Source organism: Puntigrus tetrazona, unplaced genomic scaffold (genome assembly GCF_018831695.1).
Source record: "Puntigrus tetrazona isolate hp1 unplaced genomic scaffold, ASM1883169v1 S000000130, whole genome shotgun sequence".
Lineage (NCBI taxonomy): Eukaryota > Metazoa > Chordata > Actinopteri > Cypriniformes > Cyprinidae > Puntigrus > Puntigrus tetrazona.
The window spans coordinates 913,677-936,495 of NW_025047807.1; the positions used below are offsets into that span (position 1 = coordinate 913,677).

The window sequence follows — 22,819 nt, forward strand, 5'->3', positions numbered from 1 at the left end:
TAAACCAGCCTAAAATAGTTGGGCTTGGTTTAAGCTGGTCTCTCAGCCTTAGTTGGTGCTCAGCTCTGATTGGTAGTTCTCAATTCAATTCCGTTCAAATCCAAAACAGCTTAGACCGTCCAGTTCACGCAAGAGCATCATTTTTTTGTTGTCGGTTTCAGGAAGAGCCACCAGAGAGCGCTGGAGTCTCTGCAGGCCAGTCTGGATGTGGAGGTGAAGGCACGGGCGGAGGCGGCCCGGCTCAAGAAGAAGATGGAGGGCGATGCCAACGAGCTGGAGGTTCAGGTGGACCAGCTGAACAAGAGCAACGCGGAGCTGATGAAGAGCGCGAAGAAGATGCAGCAGCAGATCAAGGTGCGTCCGGCGTTCTCGCGGGAGAAGATGCTGATCTGACGTGCGCGTGCTACATGCTCTGTGTGTGTCCTGCAGGAGCTCCAGGCTCAGCTGGAGGAGGAGGCGCGCGTCCAGGAGGAGCTGAGGGAGGAGCAGACGCTGCTGGAGCGCCGCTGCACTCTGCTGGTCGCCGAGGGAGAGGAGAGCAGGGCCGCTCTGGAGGCGGCGGAGAGAGTCCGCAAGGGCCTGGAGACGGAGCTGCACGACACTGCAGAGAAACACAACACACTCGACGGCCAGGTGCCTTCATTACAAACCTTCTTAGAGTACATAATGCGTATCGGGTGGTGAGCTGATGTTTTGTGTCAGATTTCATATCACGGAGTCTCTTTTCTTCTTTACACTTACAGTACGTTTACAGACTCTCAGGCAGAAATTAACAGAAATTAACAAGTGCAAAGCAGGGTAGCTATAAGTTAACTAAATCAGAAATGAAAAAAGTACCTTTGATAAATAAATAACATATAAAATACAAAAACGTTTCCAAAGTAGCATTTTCATTTAGTTTAACTTACTTACACTAAAATAACTAAAACCGAAACAAAACAGCAACTACTAAAAATGTTAAGAACGCAACTAAATTACTTTTAAAGAATTATAGCAGTACTACACACACAGGTCATTTCTTTCTTAATATGCAAATGATGTTCAACATTTCTCATTTCCATTTAGTTTAACTGGTACTAAAATAACTAAAACTGAAATAAAAATAATATAGACAGTCAAAAAACAACTAAAAATGGCCAAAATAAAACTGAAAATATGAAAGTTAAAAAAATGATAAAAATATTAAAAACATTTTAAAGATTATAACAGTACAAGACACACGGGTCATATATATATATATATATATATATATATATATATATATATATATATATATATATATATATATATATATAAGAATTATAGCAGCACACATAGATCATTCATCATTTGAAATATGCCAACGATGCCCTATTTGTGTCCTGCTGCTGCTGCTGTGGTACTTCTACTTCCAGCTGTTTGAAGCGGTCAGAGCTGTTGTGTTCTCTCAGTTCCAGAGCGTGTCCAGCGGGAAGCGGAAGCTGGAAGTAGACGTTCAGCAGCTGACACAGGAGCACGAGGAGCTTCAGACTGAACTCAGATCAGCCAACGACAAGGCCAAGAAATCTGCATGTGAGGTACAGACACACACACACACACACAGCGCTGAGAGACAGGCCTGATGGTGCCGAGTGTGACCGTGCCGGTCCTCTGCAGGCGGCGCGTGTTCTGGAGGAGCTGCGTGTGGAGCAGGAGCACATCATGCATCTGGAGCGCGTCAAGAAGAGCCTGGAGCTCCAGATGAAGGACATGAGCGGCAGACTGGAGGAAGCTGAGCAGATGGCCATGAAGGGAGGGAAGAAGATCATTCAGAAGCTAGAGGGACGGGTAAACATCATAAATATTAGCACATAGCATACTGCTAGATATTGATGGCAATATTCATTTGGCATTATTGGGGAAGAAAATGTGACCTTTAAAAGTTACCCTGTATTTAGGTCCTATGAAACATTAAATTAAATTTTTGTTTTTGGATTTTATTTGGAAGTTATTAGATTTAATTATTACTCAAAGATATGACATAAAAAGTCAAAATAATGACATACTAAGTCATATGCATGCGCTAAGATGTAATTATGAAAAAGACATTCGTATGGAAAATCATAACTGACAAAAAGTTTAAATTGACGCACAAAGTTAAAATGATGAGATTATTACATTATGGTTAAAATAATGACACTAATTCATATTTATGAGATGAACATTTTAGAAATGATGACAAAGACATTTATAGTCATAAAATAACATTTCTAAATTATGTAATTTATACGACAAAGTAATTTATGTAAGTCATAAATGTGTCCTATTTTGAGATGTTGAAATGACGAGTTATATTTGACAAAAAGCCAAAATTGTAATTACATTAAAAACCTATGAAGTTATTAACTTTTCATGCCATATAATCATCTTTTTTTTTATGTGGCTAAAATGAACTTCCATACATTTCCACATTTAGATTACGCTGTACGAAATTATGATTTAATATAAGTTTAATGCAAAAATAGTGTGTAATGAAATTAATAAGACTCAGTGTTTTAAATGTAATCAAATTAAACATAACTAATTATGCTCAGGTGAAGGAGCTGGAGCTGGAGCTGGACGGCGAGCAGAAGAGACACGCTGAGACGGTGAAGAGCCTGCGGAAGAACGAGCGGCGTCTGAAGGAGCTGCTCTTCCAGTCCGAGGAGGACCAGAAGAACCAGCACCGCATGCAGGAGCTGGTGGAGAGACTCCAGATGAAGATGAAAGCCTACAAGAGACAAGTGGAGGAGGCGGTAGGTCTCTGCTGATTGGTCAAACCAGCACCAGGTCATTAAATCCAGCGGAACTCTCATTATGAGAAAAATACAAATAAAAAACGCATGCGATGAAAAATCTCGGTGGAAATTGGCGCGCAAAGTTATAATTATGAAATGTGTCTTAAAGGTTTATGAAATAGAAATTATGAGAGAAATGACAGTTGATGAAATCAAAAAAACAACATAGTCATAAATTTAAGACATTAGAATTATGATGAGACATTTATATGGAAACTTACTATTCTAAACATTTATAATCATTCGACATAATTATGAGATAAAATTCTTAATCTTAAGTCATATTAACTCAACATTTATATGTAATAAAATAATAAAATAAAATAAAATAAAATGTATATATGTTGAAAATAGTAGGACATAAGGACATAAAAAGTTTTTGATTATATTATAGTAGTCTTAATTATGACATGTATTATGAAATAACTCACACAAAGTCACATTAATAATGTTTTTACCGTGACATCAAAATTATGGCAGTCATAAAGTCATAAATCACAACAACTCACACAGTATATTATCATTTTTTACATTAAGTTATGGGTTTTGACAAAAAGTTCAAATTATAACAAGCCATCAATATAAATTGAAATTATGGCAGCCATATTTATGACTAAATGGATATAAAGGTCACACTTATGAGGTAAATTCAAAGTTAAATCATTTTGTATGATAATAACTTTTGTGACAAAATCTTTGACACAACTTTAAATAATTTATTCGCCAAGTAATGTTTTTGTTGCTCATTACTGTCTTCAACAGTTGCTTAAATTATTGATAGTTAATGTCTTACAAAAAAAAACTAAACATGAATTAACAATGAGCAAAAAATATATATGCAAATGTAAAACGAATACGTTAATGAACGTTGAAGCTTTATTTTATAGCGTGAAGCATGTACTTCTCCGCAGGAAGAGCAGGCCAATGTGAATCTGGCCAAGTACAGGAAGACGGTTCACGAGCTGGACGACGCAGAAGAGCGGGCCGACATCGCCGAGTCCGCGCTCACCAAGATCAGGACCAAGAACAGAGGCAGCTTCGGCAAAGGCTACTCCTCGGTGAGTGTCTGTCGGGAGAAATATGTTACGCCGTCCGTCTCCAGCAGGAGTCGGTAACGCTCTGCTGTGTGTGTGTGTGTGTGTGTGTGTGTGTGTGTGTGTGACGCAGGGTTACAGCACGCCCTATCCCGGCCTGGTGAGGTCTCCCAGCTCTGTGGGGTCAGAGGGCAGAGGTGAGAAGGTCACCGACGACGACGAGTCCATCAGCTCTCTCATTCCCACGTACTTGAATTCAATCAAGAAACTCATGATCGATTAGGATCTGATTTCCTGCATTCGTCGTTTTTTGCCTTAAAAAAAACGTAACTGTAAACGTATAAATCCTTTTATCACGAGTATCTATGTTCAGTATTACATTCGGTACCATCGGCGTGACCTTACGATCAAGAAACGAGAAAAAACGTCTCTGCGCTAGTTCGATTTTGTAAAAATGGTTTATTTTGTAATGTAGTCCAAGGAATGGGAATTAATGTATGCACCCTCGGGCCAATTTGCATCAGTGGCTCTGCAGTGAATGGGTGCCGTCAGAATGAGAGTGAAAAAGGTTAATAAAAATTGTGTTCATCAAGACATTTCTAAATAAAATGCGAGCCTATAATCTATAATAGCACTTCCTTCCACTCTTGCATCGAAATCCACCCACGTATTTGTTCAAAGCTGTTTTTGAGACCAGACCAGACCGCTTTTTTGGTCCGTTCGGACTCCAATTCTGACGGCACCCATTCGCTGCACAGCGTCCGTCCACATTTCTTGAGGGTGAACGCATTTCTGACACATTCCTTATTAACGAGGATAGTTTTAGCTACACACAGTCAATGGGACAAATATGTGTCTCTTACGAAGCACGCATCCACTTGGATATTAAATCACGATTCTGAATAAGTTAGAAACGGATACACATTCAACACGTATCATTTTCTTGCTCGGTAGTGTCGCGTTTGCATTCATTTTGCATTTATTGATGACAGCTACATAAATGGCGCAAACGAATAAATCCTATTTAGTCAAACGTTAAATTTAATGTCATTTATGTTACAGAAGACACAATAAATGGATGATATTCAGCAGTTATTCTTCATTTACATCCTTGTATAACAGGGAGAGAATGAATTATTTGAACATGTACATCGGTGATGCAGATGAGTTAAATGCATAAGAAAGAAAAAAAAAAAAACTAAAATGAAATCCATCGTGACGATCATTTAGGAAAACGTTAATCGATTTCATATAAAAATAAGCATTGTGCAGAATCATTAACATATATTATTTGTAGCTGTCTTCATTATAGACTACGTGGTTTGGGGAAATAATATTGGGCCCAAATGATGACTGTTTGAGACTTCTGTATATTTGAACAAAAGACAGAAAATAAAACATCTTTACGTTTGTTCGTGTCCGTTTCTTAATTGAGCGTGAAGTGAAGTATCCCCTGAGACTATGATCAGCTCTACTCATATACAGTATAATACCAAATAATGGATGCGTTTATGATTTTGCATCGAGTTGAATAATATCCTGTGTAAGCTTAAAGAAGCACTGACCCTCTTTGCATGATTCATACAAAGTTATTCAAAGAGCAAAAGTGTCATTTTTTTCAAACGTAAAGGGTTTCTCCACCTGATTTTGGTAAGTAACTTCCATTTCTTTCTTTTTTTTATTTAGAAATAAATAACAGTGTAGTTAAATAGGTTCATGCTGACTTTAAAGAGACGGTTCGGGCAAAAAACTGAAAATTCTGTCATCGTTTATAAACCTCAAGCTGTCCCAAAGAAGGGTTTCTTGCTTCTGGTGAACGGTTTCCGGTGTGGAACTAAATGGGGAAGTAAAAATACGTAGCTAAACAGCTGTTTAGTTCTATATTTCTTCTCATACTATGGCTACCGTCAATTGTTTAGTCCCGTTTTTTTTACCCTCATTCATACATAGAAGTCAATGGCTACCGTCAACAGATTTTTCCCATACAGTGAAAGTCAATGGCTACCGACACTGACGTCATGGACTGACATGTTGAAGCCCAAGCCGTTTCTCCATAATGCTGAAACAAAACACAAGTTTTATATGTATTCTATTCATTAACATTAATAATAATTATTACAGTATCAAGAGCAACGATCGACAATAATTCATTTTTTGTCATAATATTAGCTCCTGTTTTTAAACAATCATTTACAATTTGAAACAATCAATTGCCATTTTGATCGATTGAAGTAAATGTTAAATCCAAGTGTATAACTAAAAAAAAAGTTGGTGCAAAAACATTTCCTTCACAAATCTTAAAAAAAAACTGCCCCTGGGAATCAGTTCCTTAATGGAAAAGCTCGTTTCTGACCCTGATGGGTACCATAAACTCATTGGTTCCATGCTATGGACGTCAATGGCTACCGTCGACTGTTTTCCATTCCTATGGAAGTTAACGGTCGCCATCGGTTGTTCGGTTACCGACATCCTTTAAAACATCTTCTTTCGAGCTCAACAAACTCAAACACGTTTTGCGATGACAGAACGATCGTTTTTGTGCGTAACCGTCCCTTTAAGGCAAGCGAGAGCTTTGATTAGTCCGAACCGAAATCACCCGCAGCAGCATTTACAGTATATATATATATATTAGTACTTCTTCCACATGAACTCGGTTCGATCCATGTTGAATCCTAATGACATGATTGCGTCAGTAGATACCGACAAACACGACCGAAATCCCGCAGGCGTCCACGCGGTCTCTGACACACGTTCCTGCTCGCTCGGGGTCGTGGGGCTTGTCCCGGCCTCAGAGGTTTCTCTTCAGCCGGTCTCAGATGTCCATGTCCACCGGTCTCAGCTCGCCCGTCTTGTGTTCTTTGACCCACAGCTCTCGGTCTCTGGCGGGGTCCACGCTCCGCAGGAGTTTGTCCACCGGCTCTACGGTCTGGAGGAGAAAGGCAGGCTTTCGTTACTAATCACGAGCGTACCGTACGAGCGAGCGTGGAGGAGGCCGGTTAACTCACGCTTTGGTTGAACATGTCGGTCTCGTGTCGTAGCGTGGTGTACTGACACAGGTGCTGTCTGATCATCTCCACCCGCTCCACCTCCAGACGCTCCAGCTCCTGTCAGATGTATGGAGAGTCTCTATTGTATACCAGTTTTTAATAGAAAATGCTTTTGTTTTTAAATCTGAGTTTTATCGCATGCTTTTTTTTGCATCTGGCAGCAGTGTCGAAACCTCAGCATTCACACCATTTCTCTATTTTCTACAGCGTCCTACGTCAAACAACTTCTCCATTCTTGTACAAGCAGTAGCACTTCACAATGAGAATTAGCATCAGCTAGAGTTAGCTCACGTTCGATTCGGATGCAGCTTTATTCATGTTGAATGTCGAGAGATGCTGTGGTGTTTTGTGTTGTTAGTTCATGGTAAATACTGTATCGAACTAGTGTTGACATTGTAAAGTTATAAAAGTTACAAATCTGGAATACTTTGCTCTGCACTGTTCCTTCGGCAGTATATCTGTCGTTCACGCAATGATTTAATAACAAGAATCACTGCGTTACTTTTAATATAATCAGCAGCTAGCAAAGCAATTGAGTTTGTCCCAAAATGTAATCGTGGATATCAGAAAACTTGCATTTATCTGAAGAGAATCAGATTGATTTATTGTATCATTTTTGTGATCCAAGAGTAGCTTTATGACACGTCATTACTGAACCTACATTTAAAACGTTCATTCAAATCGAAGCATGTTTGTAGGCGCAAAGTTAACTTGCCGACTTGCGTTAGGCTTCAGCCTTCGTTTTCTTCCAAAAAACTAACCACCATCACCATCACCGACCATTTTAAGCGGCATTATCTGAAGAACCTCACCAGACTGCTGGTCACCATCTCCTCAAACCACTTGGACTGGGACTGATTGTAGAGGTCTACACATCTCATCAGATCATCACCTGAAGATACAGAGAGGGAGATACGCATGCGTGGGCTGAGAAGTGTTCCTGTTTGTCAGACGCTCACGACAGACTGGCAAAGAACATTTCGAATAACCGAATAAACTACATTTAGTGTAATCCTTCTGTTGTTTCAGTCCAGAGTTATTAAAGGAAGGAGCAGAGAAACGGAAGCAATGAACAAATGAGCTTATGATTCAATTCAGTGGCATCTGTTTTTGATTTTAATACTTGTGTAGTTCATTTCTGTCACACGGACTTTGATTTTGATAATTAAAGTGTAAATAAGAATCTGTATTTGCGCACCACTGAAAAAGTTCTTAAACACAAAACTTCTGAAATGCTTTAACGTTTTTTTTCGAATGTTTTTGTCTTTTTAGGGATATATTAAATACAATAATTAAATAATGAAAAGCATCTGCTCACTTCAGTTCAATATATTTAAATGTAGGTGTATATATTTATATTTGCAGGCAGACAGGACAAATGACCACACACACATTAAAGACGAGAATCGACGATGAAACAGAATCAAACTGGAGCTTAAATACAAACAGGAACTGGCTAAACTAATAAGACACAGCTGACGACAAATTAGACAATTAACTAAAAGTAGGTCACACTGGGCACATGGCATAAGACAAAAACAACAACAGAAAGGACTCCACGTGTGATATATATATATATATATATATATATATATATATATATATATATATATATACACACACATATATACATACATATATATATACACACACATATATACATACATACACACATATATATATATATATATATATATATATATATATACACACACACACACACACACACACACACACACACATACATACAAAAAAAAATTAACACTGTTAATGTCTATATTTCTAGTTATTTGTGGTTATGTATTTAATTTTTTCAGTTTAATTTTCCGCTTCATTTATTTTGCTCTCCCGTCAGAAGGAGTAAATCGTGCAGATGTGTTTTAGAAATACGTTTTCTACGGAAACAGAACTGCATCGGGCTACAATTTCACATCTCAGATTATTATTTTCAACTTCCTCTTTAGTAGCCATAATTTAGCACTAGATGTCAGCAAACACAAACATTCCTCCGGTGTTGCTGTTGATTAAACTCACAAAAAATTGATCCGTGTTCGCAATAGAATACTTTTGCTTATTATTTCTAAAAGAGTACGTCAATCGGTAGCCTTTAACTCTTTAAACGTTTCTTTCTACTCTGTTATGACACGTCATGCTTATTATTATGGCACGCAGTTATCATATTTGTAATATTTTGTGTGGATGGTGATTATTATCTGATAATGTGTCAGGATCGCTCTCAGAGGGCGTCACATATGTGTCTTATATACAGCTGAGAGGTTTTGTGAAGCTGCACTGACCGGCCTGCGTGGATTTCCGCCGCGCTTTCTTGATGTCCTCCTCGATCTTGCTGCTCAGTTTGATCTCCAGCTGCTGGGTTTTTAACTCCAGGTCTTTCTGCCGGTCTGCGAGAGCTTTCCGTGCCTGAAGAACAACGTTCAGAAGCATGTATTCATACTCATTTCGGATTATAAATGCATTCTGATAAGGAAAACCTTATAACAATAGCACAATCAAGACAATTGTTTTTTTCTTAAAGGGACAGTTCGACCTTAAAACGAAAATGCTGCCAATTAAAAACACTCACGACTTTTCTATATTTGCATTGTGCGCTTATATTGAGGGATTGACGTGACTGATGACAAAACACGCGAGAACCAGAACTGTTTGCTGCGTGAATGCATTGTCTGTAAAGAGAGCGCTGTCCCTTTAAAAGACACACGCACTGTTTTGCTCCTGTTGGCCGGATCAGTAAATGCTCTATGAGAAGGTCACCGGTTTGAAGGGCGTGATATTATATATAGAAACCCAATGGGCTCCAGAGACGAAAAATGGTCCACTTCTTCAGAAAATATGCAGGACTTTTAATAATGCATGAGAAAAATCCCTGTAACTTTAGAGGCGGCTAAATACGAAGACTAAATAGGGCCACATATTCACATGACACATGAGATGAATCATGTTTAGCAGTCAGTACCTTCTCCGCTGCGGCGTATCGGCTGGCCAGCTGCTTCCTGAGATCCGCCATGTGATGGTCGAACTTCTTCATGTCCTTTTTGAAGTTTTCCCTGAATATCAGCAGAGGCTTTTCCACTTCACACTGAAGCTAAATCACAGCAGAGACATTTTACTTTAGAAAGCTGCAAGAACTAAAAAACATCATGTCTTTTTATTGTTTCGGTGTTAGCGATGCATATACGTGTATGTAGAGTAGTAGCGACAGTGTGTGCGTAACATCTGCTCTCATATTCTTCAGAGAGTGGAACATCAGCACAGAGCACATTCCTCCAGACCAGCTGTGCGTTTAGACCGGACCAGAAGAAATCCTCCGGGATTTAAATGCAGTCCTGCGTCTTTCTGTTGCTACATCTCACCTTGGAGGAGAACTTGAGATGAACTTCTGCTTCATCTGCCAGGCTTTTCTTCAGCTGAGCCCATGCTTCTCCAAGAGTGCTGAGAGAAGACGACAAGGTACAATTTATATAATATAAGCTGAAAAATAAATATTAAAATGTAAAATTCGATTTCGTTACATTTAGTACACAAACACATGCATAAATATATTTAGGAAAAAAATAAATTAAATAAATAAAAAAATAAAATAAATTTAAATAAAATAAAATAAAATAAAATAAAATAAAATAAAATAAATAATAATAATAATAATAATAATAATATATATTATAAACGTAATATACAAATATTTAATAATAAAGTCAATTTTTATTAAATATAAAATGTTTAAATGTATAAATATAATTCTTCTTCTCGCTCTTTTCCTTCGGTTCTCTCTGTCTAAATATGAATGCTGCAGTCATGAGTGTGGAGCGGATCAGACTCGACCGCCTCATTCCTGAGATGTTTGGGATGTTTAGACTGAGCCATTCTGAGGCCTTTCGCTTCGGACTGACGCACCGATTCAAAGGAGCACTTTCAATAAAAGACGTTTGAGGAATTTAACAATCTAAACTTTAGCGGAGTCAAATCCACAAGGTCTATATGATCTACAGAAATCACACGATCTACAGAAATCACTCTAATATGCTGATTTGCTGCTCAAGAAACATTATTAATTTTGAACTGTGTTGAAAATAGTCAATATTTTTGCGTAAACTGATACATTTTACTTTTCAGGATTCTTCGGATGAATAGGACAGCCTTGAAATTGAAATCATTTGAAACATTTTAAAACGTCTTCACTGGCACTTTTGATCAACGTAATGCATACCTGATGAATAAAAGCATTCATTTATTAAACTATAAAAAAAAAAAATTGGACCTCAGGTTGACAGTAGAGTATATAATGTATGAGCAGCATGCAGAGCTAACGGCACATGATCCGCTCCAGAGGCCGGTCATACAATGGCCAAAACGCAAAAAGCCAAAAAGGTCACAACCTGCAATTCTGCAACAATGGTTTCAGCACAAGCGGTGAATTTAGGAATAAACGAGAGGTTGTGAACGCAGACGTAGGAGCCGGACAAAAAAAACAAAACAATGGTCATTACAAGCGACGACACAGCGGGGGCTGAGAGTCAGAAGAATGGCGGGATTGTGCCGTCCGTCTGTGGGACAGTGGGCGGCGCTCGATGACACGCTCCGCATTGTATACGAAACAATTAGCCTTCTCTGCCAGACTGAAAGAAAAATCACTGACAGTCGTGCTCATGTCAAACGCTAAACGAGTACAGCAGCTGATGGTGAGGACGTGTGGCACTGAAATCGATAGTTTACCTAAAAATATGAAAATACTGACATGTAGATGAGTTGAGAAATGTAGCATTGCAGTGAATGGGTGCCGTCAGAATAGTCAAAACAGCTTTTGAAGTCCACCGGTTAATGTCTTGAGAAGACAAAAGCAGCATGTTTGTAGGGAACAAATCCAGCATTAAGATTGATTCTAGATGAATATAAATCCATAATCCACAATAACGCTTCCTCCAAGTCATCTGGTCTGAATTAGGAGAGAAATCTGCGCCGATCGAGCACCGTTTACAAACACGTGGCTGGATTTTGATGTGACACATTGACTTTTTCTCTGGAGGAAGTGTTATTATGGACTCGTATTTTAGTTAAAAAATGCCGGATTTGTTTCTCAGGCTTTTGGCTTCACGAGATGTTTTCTCTGATGGACTGGAGCGGCGTGGATTATTGTGGCGTTTTTATCCGCTGCTTGGACTCGGATCTATTGGGGGAGCAAGTGATGCAATGCTACATTTCTCCAAACCTGACGAAGACAGAAACTCGTCTGCATCTCAGGAGGCCTGATGGCGAGCGCATTATCATTTTTGGGCGAAGTTGCAATCTGTTCAGCCAAGACCGTAGTCAATTTATAAAGCGTTATATTTGTCTGAAGGTCACTGCGTGAGTTTTCGAGGAGAAAGAGGGCGCGCTATTCGCGTACGCCATTGTTTTCCTCCGAACGCTAGGTGACGTACCCTTCCTCCTGCGCCGCCAGCGGGATCTGCGAGAGCTTCGACAGGTTCTTGGCGTATTCCTCCTCGATCCTGATCCTGTCCAAATAAATAAACGAGTTTAAGTTGTGCAGGAGTGATAGAGCGCAGCACACGGATCTGTGGCACATGCAGAGCATGTGAAGAGGCCGAGCGCAGATGTCTGTTCTGACTTTCACACACTAAGGTCATTTCCTTCCCAGACTCAAATGTTTCTCCTCGGGGACAAACACACTTCATGTGAACCCCCGATCGTAGCTCATGCTATCCAAATCTCAAACGTAACCGAAGAAGTATGAAAAGCCGTAACGTTGGACACTAACGTTTGAGAGCAGATCTAAAGAAAGAATCATACGCTGACTCATTATAAACTATTAATGAAATACAGGAAATGCGCTACAGGAAGTTGTATGTGCTGTGTTGTTTTTATGTTTTTAGCAACAGCCGCTATATCAAGACATTACACAATTTCACCATAATAGATAATGCAATAGCACCCATAACCCTATTTGCTAAAATGACCCTGGTGACCACGCATACATGGATAGATCGGTGTAATGATGCTTTCTGGAGCAACTATTAAACGTGGTAGCGTAAACACATTTAGAAACTAGCTGTTTCTTTCCACTTCAAACAACAGGATTATAAAAAGATGTATGCCTTGAGGTTGCAGTTGTCTTATAGGATTGTGACATGCAACTTTAAATTTCACAACTATGATTTTATACCTCAGGGTATTGCACAACTGTGACTTTGTTTCTCATTTTAAACATTTTTGTAGGCCAAAATTTGTTTCCAGAAATGACCATACATTAAAAACACACACACACACACACACACACACACACACACACACACACACACACACACACACATATTATATACATACATATATATACATATATATATATATATATATATATATATATATATATATATATATATATATATATATATATATATATATATACTGACCTGTAAATAAATACATAACTAAGTTTATAAATTAATTAATTTAATTACAAGGACTTTTGAATTATGAATGATTATAACAATTTTGATCCACTTTTTCCTGAACATTATATCCTCATGAAACAAAAGAAAGTATAACTACTATATTTTTGATCATTATATATATATATATATATATATATATATATATATATATATATATATATATATATATATATATATAATACTTTTTTTTTTTACTTTTTTTTTTATTATTTAAAAAAAAAAAAAAATTTTCAAGGTTTTCATCCTTTTTTTTACATTCATCATTGTTTGTCAAAGCATTACTTGCCGTTTATTTGTGATTGTGATTATTTTTGGAGAGAATATGTATTTTTTCTGTGCTCTGCTCTCAGTCTGGATGACAAACTTTTACCTTTCCCGCACAAACTCGGCCATCTCTTTCTGCATCTGCCTTCCCTTCAGCTGTTTTTGCAGCAGAACCTCGAATCCTGAGATGCTGGCGCTTCCCTGCGGGTCCTTTCTGTCCGCCTGGATCCACAAGACAAAACACAAAGCAGATTCACGAGCGTGATAAAGCGGCAGAACAAGGATTCGGTAGGATCTTCTCCAATCAAAACTACAAGCCGAAGCGGACTGCTACAGATGTTTGATGAAATTCACGCTGCTGAAAGGGATACGCAAGGCATGTATTTGCACTGTTTGTGAGGCTTTTCTAAACTGCGTGAGCGAATCTTTGTGGTTTGTCAGCGGTTGGAGATGTTCTTGCTTACCCAAAAATAATCACAGTAGCTCCACTCGTCTGGTTTGAGCAGCTGCTGTTCAGACATGTGCAGTGGAAGAGGAAACGTCACCGAGTTGATCTACAGAGGGAAAGAAATCATCCAGAGACCTCAGCTCGCAGCAGGACGTGAAGAACAGAACGAGAAGCTGACAAACACTTCCAATCCTCAATGCAGAGGAACTCTCAAAACTGTAAAAGCGGACAGTAATGGACGCCGGCACAGCTTTAGGAGAACGTGTTGACCGTCAGTGATCAATGATGACCAATACAACATAATATAATATAATATAAGCAACACTGATTCATTCAGACTGTTACTGAAGTTACTGAATCAAAAACTTTTTTGAAAGCGATTAATTGTTTACAGCGCTATAAAAAATGTGTTTTTTGGCATGAAAATATTATCTGCAAGCATATTTGTGAAACTTTATTGATTTATTTTGTCTGGTTAGCTCATGTCACCATATGACTGATGATGTTGCTTTTTGGGAATAAGCAATACTTGTAAAATTTCGGCATTGAAACTCCAACGGATGTTTGGTGACATCACAAACATTGCAATTAACATTAACCCTCAATGTGCGATACACGGTTAACAAATAACAATACTATGGGCCCGCTAACCAATCAGAGCCCACTGTGTACTTTTGGTATTGTAGAAACCAATAGTCTGTTCAAATGACAATGGTGACAGCATCGTAGAATACAGGTAAAATATATGAAAAAGAAGTTAAAGATGTTACACTGCGACTAATAAACATAACCGAGCCTAGGAAAAAGCAGTCAACCGCCCCTTTAAGAGTTAAAGCAGCTTGTAATGTTAATGCATGAGCTCCTCGTATGATGATCTGTCCTGTACAGTAAACACACTCGATAAGCAGCAGCTGTTGATCAATTACAGCTCCAGCAGCTGTTTGTGCACTTTAAACAGAGAAAGCAGAGCGGAGCGGTAACACCCCTTGTTAGTATGCAAATTCCTACTGGCCATCTAATATTTGATGCTCACGCAATTTCTACGCAGTTTATCTTTACCTTGGGCTCCATTTGTTCGTTTATGTTTTAATCACATACTGCAACCCGTTGCATTAAACACTAGTGCTGTCAAACGATAAATCGCGATTTCATGCAAAATAAAAGATAAAAATGTGTACTGTGTATATTTATTATGTATATATAAATACACATATGCATGTATATATTTAAGAAAAATTGTATGTTTATAAATTAAATATGTATAAATTATGACAATTATAATAAGGTTTGCACATAAATACATGTAGATGCTTTTAAAATGTATGTGTGTGTCATATATACATAATAAATATAAGCAGTACAGTGGTTGAGCGAAGGAGCTCTCAAAGAGAATATGACTCTTTCACAAAAGCATAAATAGCAATACGGACAGGCATGTAAACATAGACGAGACCGGACCATTTAACATTGAACAAACAGGAACTTAAACAGTAAAAAAAGGGAACGACTTAATTAACAAGACACACCTGAACACAATGAGACAGAAAGTAGGGCCCACAGAGCACATGGGACATGAAAAAATAGTCCAACCATGTGACAAAAACATTTATTTTGCATGCGATTAATCCTTTGACAGCACTAGAAAATATTATAACTTAATTATTGTTCATTTAAAACTATTAATTAAAACTAAAACCATTTTCATTACTTGAAGTAAAAAAAAAACACGATTATATATTTAAAAGCATAAATCTCTCATTTTGGTTTAAGCACTACAATAGCTAAAATTAAAGCAAAACAAACTTAACAAACGTTTAACTGCAACATACAGTGATTTGACCAATCAGATGAACGCTTCTCCATCAGTGTTTTCTTTGTAAAACACAGATGTTGGCTCTACCGTTTCGATGCGTGGATGTTTCTGAGATCTGGAAAGTGTGATGCTGACTCTGAGTTGGTGGCAAAGGAAATTCCCTTCGGTTTGAATGAGCTCACATCACTCCCCATGTTGCCTAACATTTGATTCTGCATCGCAGCGAATGAGGAAACGGCGCAGAACTGCCCTCATATTGCAACTTTTCTGATCTCACTTCTGGTTTGTCTGCAACTGGATTTTTCCGGTTGCACAACGATCGTAAGCTCCATCCGCGCACCGATCCTCCTGAGATTTTCGGAGGCTTTTATTATGCTGAAGCTGGATGACGTGAGGAGAGACGGAGGAGAAGAACGGGTCTCCGTGATGAAGATAATCAAGTGTGGCACGCTGGACTAATGAATCGAAAGCGGTCAGAGTCTGCGTCATTGTCGGCATGATGGGAACTATCTGATCTCCACGTCAGCAAACATCCCAGTAATGTGAAAGGATGATGGCAGTGGGTGTTTAAATGAAGGCGTCAGCTTTTTGAGTGCATAAACGTTCAGTATTCTGAAAACTGCTAGAGATAGAAATCCGCTAGTATCATATTTACTAGCAGTTAGACTCAGAACGCTGATTTGTGTTGCTTGTAGTCAATTAAAATGAGTTAATGCATGAAAAGTAGTTCTTGAACATGCATAACCATAACCAGATGGACAGAACCATATCTGGACTGACATTTTAAATATATATATATATATATATATATATATATATATATATATATATATATATATATATATATATATATATATATATATATTTTTTTTTTTTTTTTTTTTTTTTTTTTAATACATTTTTATTAGTGCAAATTTATATATTATATATTTATATATTATTTTAGAATTTTATATTTATATATTATAGGAAAACTTGCTTTTTATTGACTAAACCTGAGAGTGAAGAGCCTAGAAATTGTGCAAAAAATATTCCCTCTGCATTTTTTGTGAGGCTTCTGTTTGTATCAGTCCTAATGATTTATGGGAATCCCATAAAGACTGTACTGAAATTATATGGACGCTGCACTTATTTAAAGTCTTTTTCTTACTGTTACATTGTTCAAAGTCCCGAAGAACGGCTCTCTGTGTCTCCGATAACGCTTCAGACAGTGACTCATGTCTGACAGGATATTACAGTGAATCTCTTACATATTTGTTCACTAAAGAACCAGTTGGCAAGTTCAACATGTTTATTTATAACTAGACTCCGGCGAGACCGCACTGCCGTAAGCATGCATCATATGGCTGCACGGCGCAAATCAATCAGGCTAAGAAGACCATCAAGCAGTTAAACACCAAATGAGGTTAAATCTGCCTTGTAGTTTAACGTAATTTGGGAAATGTGAGTAAATAATGTGCGCATCAGAACTACACGGCTGATATTCCTTTAGTCACTCGTATCCTCAGAAACCCAAAGCATTCTCCGGCTGGATGCGGTTTCATCACCGATCTGCGCTGCTTCACAGGTGTGCGTTTCTGATCTGTATGTGTTGCACAACACAGATGCAACTATGATAATCACAGCTGACGTCAATGCCGTTGCACTGCTTCATTTGCAACCCAGATTCGCTACAATAAGATTCGCAACAGATTCGCAACGTAACTCCTGCTTATACTCGAATGTTTATAGCATGTATTGAAGTTTTGCTATTTTGTGCTTTTTATATTTTGTATATTTCCATAACGAATCTTTCATAACCTGGTAAGTTCCGTCTGTTCATTTCAGGTTCAGCATATTCACGTCTACAGACTTCGGATAGCTCACCGTTTCACTCAAACGAAAGATTCAGAGAACAACTCTCATAAATACGTTTAGCGGTCAAACTCTCATACTTTGAAAACAGCTGTGACTAATCTGTCTGACTCCTCCCCCGTTTGGTGCATTGCATTGTGGGTCTTGAAGTTTGTTTCCGTGACTATATATATATATATATTTTTTTCTTATTATCTGTCTTGTCTTGTCATTGTCACTAAAACAAACTCCTCGTATGTGTGAACATACCTGGCAATGAAGTCGATTCTGATTCTGAATAACCAGTCACAGGAAAAACAAAGAGAGAGGAGTGTTTTGGTTCAAATAATAGCTCTGGTTATTTTATGTCAGATTTCATAGGGATTCATCGGATTCGAAATTCCCTTTTACGTGGTTGTTTGGACTGAAATGCACCATAAGCACTTCTCAAATCAAGCTGTTCACGAATATAGTCCTTTTGATGGACACTGGTGTTTTAGCAGACGAGTGCCCCGAGTGAGCCGTCACCAGTCCGCCTTTGTTTCGACACCAGAGCGGGTTTAGACAAGAACGACTCCTACGCCATTGAGGTGTTTAGTTGTTGGATGTAATAATAACACATCTGAGCCGCTGAAGACGCAGAGGATTACTTTAGTTTTGGCAGGAAATGATGTCCCGATCTACCTAAATGCATTTTGTTCACGTAATTATTATTATCAAACCAAGAATGATACACTAAAAACGATAAATAAGTAGTTCTTGATTCATTTTCAATATTAAAGAATGGCAGAGTCCAAACTATAGCTATAACGACAAAGGCACAGAGAAAAAATATCATTGGAATCACATTCAGAGTGATTTTTTTAAGCTGATGAACGATAAAAACATTGACACCCAATCCATCCTGCTATAAAAAGCTTGAGAAATATATTTTTTCCTGTTGCCTTGTTTTATTTGTGACAAACTGACACAAAATGCCAACGTTATACATCGAGGTCGCCTCTGTAGAGGGTTTATAAAGGTGTTTGTTAATGATTAAAGTGTTTTTAAGAAGTTGAGTAGTGCATGACTAATATCGGTGAATTTAATGCAAGAATGGGAGAAAAAGGGCGGGTGGGCAGAGCTCATTAGCATTTAAAGGGACATGCACAGTAACGGGGTGCTGTGAAAGGAGTAGTTTTTGACTGGGTGTTTTTAACCAAAAGAATGTTCTAGATTTTTAATGTAGACCCTAACGAATTGTATTAACTTGTGGAAAATAGGAATCCGATGTGCTCTTTAAAAGTCTTAATATTTCAGTCAGGCGCCAATATGAGCCAATGGAATCACTGGGTTTTCAATTCTGGTAGGATTGGCACAATACTATAATGTGCCAAGTATATTCAGAAAATGTGAATTATGGATCGATTGGATCATTGAAAACAGACGCTAGACAAACCGCAGAAGTGTAAAGTATTTGAGCAATAGTGCATCACTGCTATACTTCGGTATTATTTAGTTGAGGTGTGTTAAAACACAATACTTTTGCTTTTATAAAGAGTGAAGTACAAGTGTTATATTTCATCATGGATCATTTTAAAATATAAATCATTTTTTTTCTCCTAATGTGACTAACAAGCCATTCAATAAACCCACAAGAGATCATTACTGGGCAAAGTAGTCCTTTCAGACACGCACTATATTGTTTGTGTTTTTATAAACGCTGTGATTGGTGAACTTGAGTGAATTTCCTGATTAGCCAAAACAAGGTTCAAACGTCAAAACGCTGCAAAATCATCTGCTGAATATATTCAGGTGACAGGTTTCACTTTAACATCTGCTGTGCAAGTGACATAACACTAAGAATATAGTGATTTTTTTTCCAAAAAATGTGTCGTATTCAAAATATTAAAATGAGAAATGTTTAAAAATGTAAAAAGTAAATTCTTATATATATATATATATATTTTTTACATTTAAACAGTTAGGTTAATATGAATAATTTTTTTAGCTAGGACTTTTAAGCATAATTTCACAGTACCATGTAGAATAGAGATTGCATGTGAGTAATGATTAAGATTTTGAGTTAATGTGATCGTTTAGGATACTAATAAAATGCTGTAAAAAAAACATTGACAAAACATTTTTTTTTTCAAAATGTATTAATTTTAGAAAATTTAGATTTCATTTACTGGTGATATTTTTCAACTTTTTTGGCCATTTTTTTTATAAATGAAAATAAATAGCTGCATATATAAGAAAGGGAATAATCATATTTATGGGTCCTCGGCATCGAACCATTTTAGAACCCCTGGCCTAAAAAGACTCTGCTAACCGGTGAAGAAGACGACTTGCGTGACGTCAGAGGAAAACGAAAGTCATTGCAGAATCAGAGCAAATTGCTTCAAGATAACATTTCGCTTTCATTATAAAAGCATGCGCCAAAGATTCGTTCACGATACAAGAAACGCGCTGTAGGAAAGTAAACGTTGTCCGTTTGGGCTCCCTGTTTGCTTGAATGTGTTTTGTTGTCATGCAGTTTAAGCATCTGAGCTGGGTTTGTTTGTTGGTGTTCGGCGCTGTCGTACTCACAGTTACCGTGGATTCACACTCCTGCTTCCTGCTGGGTGAAGTCGAGCCAGGACTCTGACAGAAGACACAAAACTGAGCGTCAGACATCATCGTGATGCTGCGAAGTGCATGTGTGCGCGTGTGCGTGAGTGTGTTTATGTGGTTGTCATCTCCACCCCGAGCTCATCAGGAGGGAGTGAGAAAAAGCGAAGTGGGTTTCATAGGTGACATCTGCCGCACCTTCGGTAAATGCTCGTGGAAGGTGATGTTGTGCTACCGCAACACGTTTTTCTGAACACTCCCCCCTGTTTTTCATTGGTCGGCTCGACACAGTTCCAACCCCGAACTCGCGCGATTGGTTGAGCTGATGTTGCTGTGTCGGGATGCAATGTTTTGAGAGCAGCACACAGGCGTTTTCAGGAGAAGCAGCCTACGAATGGCTTACTAATAGTTAGTCTTGGAAAGCCAGACCTTTAATAAGCAGCATAAGCACATTACAGCTGATTCCGGCCAAAAACGCCCGCTTAAACAGGAAGCATGGAGCACCCAAGCAATGACATATAACACTGTAATAGTTATAAGTGCTGATTATTTCACAGACAAACATTTGCAATATTTTTTCATGTTTTTAAAAGACTGCCACGGTTGTTTATTTGACCAAAAAATACAGTAAAAAAATTTTTTTTTAGGAATTTACTCCATTCTTCAGTGTTCAGAAATCATTCAAAACATTTCTGACTATCGCCAGCAGTTGTGCTGCTGAATATTTTTGTGGAAACCGTGATGCATTTTATTTTTCGGGATGCTCAGATGAACAGAAAGATAAAAAAAACGGTATTTAATTGAAATAAAAAAACGCTCGTAACATTACAAATGATTTTACTGTCACTTTTGATCAATTCAATGCACCCTGTTTGAACTAAAGCATTCATTTCTTTTAAAAAAAGTCAGTTATACTCTAATCATGCATATTTCGTTTAACACAAGGACTTTTGAAAGACCTTAAACTGGACGAATCAAGTTCAGTTTCTTCCGGAGAAGCCCTCATTTCATCACGATCATTTATTGTTACAATTGCAACTCGTTTCCTGGCAGATTGATGAAAAGCGCCTTTGGGATAATATTAGATTTGGCCAGATTGAGCTGCTTTATACTTCCTCCAGAAAAATCGTATCAATCGTATGTTGAATCATCAATAAATTGATATGAAATTGAAAAAAACGAACTAGCTCAGAGAGTTTATTGTTTTGATGCCAGTGATGCAGATGGAGAGACGGACAAAAATAACTTTTTGGAATGAAATCAGATTCGTAGTCCAGAGGAATCTGCTAAATGAATAAATGAGAACTAGTTCATGTGTGAGAGATCAGCCGTACCTGTTGATCTGTGCTGGTCTTCCGCATCACTACATGCGGTGGCTCAGTCTGATGCAACGGGCTGCCATTACCATGAAATCCATTCACTGGAGAGGAAGAAAACACTGAGATGAGTTTGATTTAGAGCCAGGAGAGATCAACATCTTTTCCTCTCGCAAGGTCGTGTAACAAAGACGCAGAGCAGTGTGTAATGAACAGCATGCGCTGCTATTGTGTGCAGAATCAATGCACGTCTCCGTTTGTGAATGTTTGTCACAAAGCACGCTGCACCAAAGAGGCTTTCCAGACGACGCTGCCTTAAAAGAAGAATTCACTCTTACCGTATATTGCGCTCAAGTTTGGGAATCACTGAAACGAATAGGCTCATTCGAGTCAATCATTCAGGAATCAGACTGCACCGCTTGTGTATGTTTTTGAATCGCTAAAAAGAATCAGTTCACTGAATCAAGTCACTATTTAAGGAATTTGACTACACTGGTTGTCTCTGTTTTTGATTCACTATAAGAAGAATAATATATCATAAGAGTCAATCTTTTAGAAATGTGACCGCATGGTTGTGTATGTTTTTGATTCGCTAAAGAGAATCTGCTCATAAGAGTCATTCAGACATTGACCGGTGGAATCGTTTTTTGTGTAAACTACCCCTTTGATATCTCCTGCCAGCGAGCCAAGGACAAGATTACTAAGAGAACAAGCACCTGAAGAAAAAAGCGATTCCTTTCTCATCGAGACACAATATCTCCAATCTTCCAGACGTGTTACAGCACCTCCTGCACTCGCTCTAATTATAAACAACCTGACTGTATTTGTAGAACAAAAGAGCCTGCTCTGATGCTGATGGTCTGTGTGCGATAACAAGCTGCTCCATTCTGCTTTATCAAGGGAGGGTCATTTCAAATGTCACAGCAAAAAGCCTTTCTCAAACTCATTACTCCTAAAGCACAATGCCAGTTATTAACAATTAAACACATCTGAGGGACAATTTAAAGCGACAGTTCATCCAAAAATAAAAATCTGAAAACGTCCAGGCCATCCGACCTGTTTCTTCATCAGATTAGGAGAAATGTATCGTTGCATCACTTGCTCACCAATGGAGTGAATGGGTGCCGTCAGAATAAGTTAAAACAACCAATAGAAGACAATAATTCTTCAGTCCATCAGTTAATGTCTTGAGAAGCCAAAAGGGTGTAAG

At 38.1% G+C, this 22,819-nt stretch overlaps 2 protein-coding genes across 3 annotated transcripts in view; one reads left to right on the plus strand and one right to left on the minus strand.

The window, feature by feature from the left end:
- LOC122332631 (myosin-16-like) overlaps positions 1-5,240 on the plus strand; it is a 42,578-nt gene extending 37,338 nt beyond the window's left edge. Inside the window, exons 19-25 of the mRNA XM_043229988.1 lie at positions 162-354; positions 430-633; positions 1,431-1,556; positions 1,636-1,806; positions 2,553-2,753; positions 3,707-3,853; positions 3,963-5,240. Of these exons, the coding sequence (XP_043085923.1) occupies positions 162-354; positions 430-633; positions 1,431-1,556; positions 1,636-1,806; positions 2,553-2,753; positions 3,707-3,853; positions 3,963-4,112 (1,192 nt within the window). The 3' untranslated portion in view covers positions 4,113-5,240. The remainder of the gene's footprint in view (positions 1-161; positions 355-429; positions 634-1,430; positions 1,557-1,635; positions 1,807-2,552; positions 2,754-3,706; positions 3,854-3,962) is intronic.
- The window catches only part of LOC122332640 (growth arrest-specific protein 7-like), a 34,477-nt gene continuing 16,566 nt past the window's right edge, over positions 4,909-22,819 (minus strand). The window contains exons 4-14 of one of the 2 annotated variants that reach the window (XM_043230008.1): positions 21,628-21,713; positions 20,273-20,326; positions 14,072-14,161; positions 13,714-13,829; positions 12,312-12,386; positions 10,248-10,326; positions 9,851-9,979; positions 9,174-9,297; positions 7,689-7,768; positions 6,835-6,933; positions 4,909-6,755 (exon numbers count right to left, since the gene is read on the minus strand). In XM_043230008.1, coding sequence (XP_043085943.1) covers positions 6,642-6,755; positions 6,835-6,933; positions 7,689-7,768; positions 9,174-9,297; positions 9,851-9,979; positions 10,248-10,326; positions 12,312-12,386; positions 13,714-13,829; positions 14,072-14,161; positions 20,273-20,326; positions 21,628-21,713 — 1,046 coding nt within the window. In that variant the 3' untranslated portion in view covers positions 4,909-6,641. The remainder of the gene's footprint in view (positions 6,756-6,834; positions 6,934-7,688; positions 7,769-9,173; positions 9,298-9,850; positions 9,980-10,247; positions 10,327-12,311; positions 12,387-13,713; positions 13,830-14,071; positions 14,162-20,272; positions 20,327-21,627; positions 21,714-22,819) is intronic. The other variant, XM_043230010.1, reaches the window with a different exon arrangement.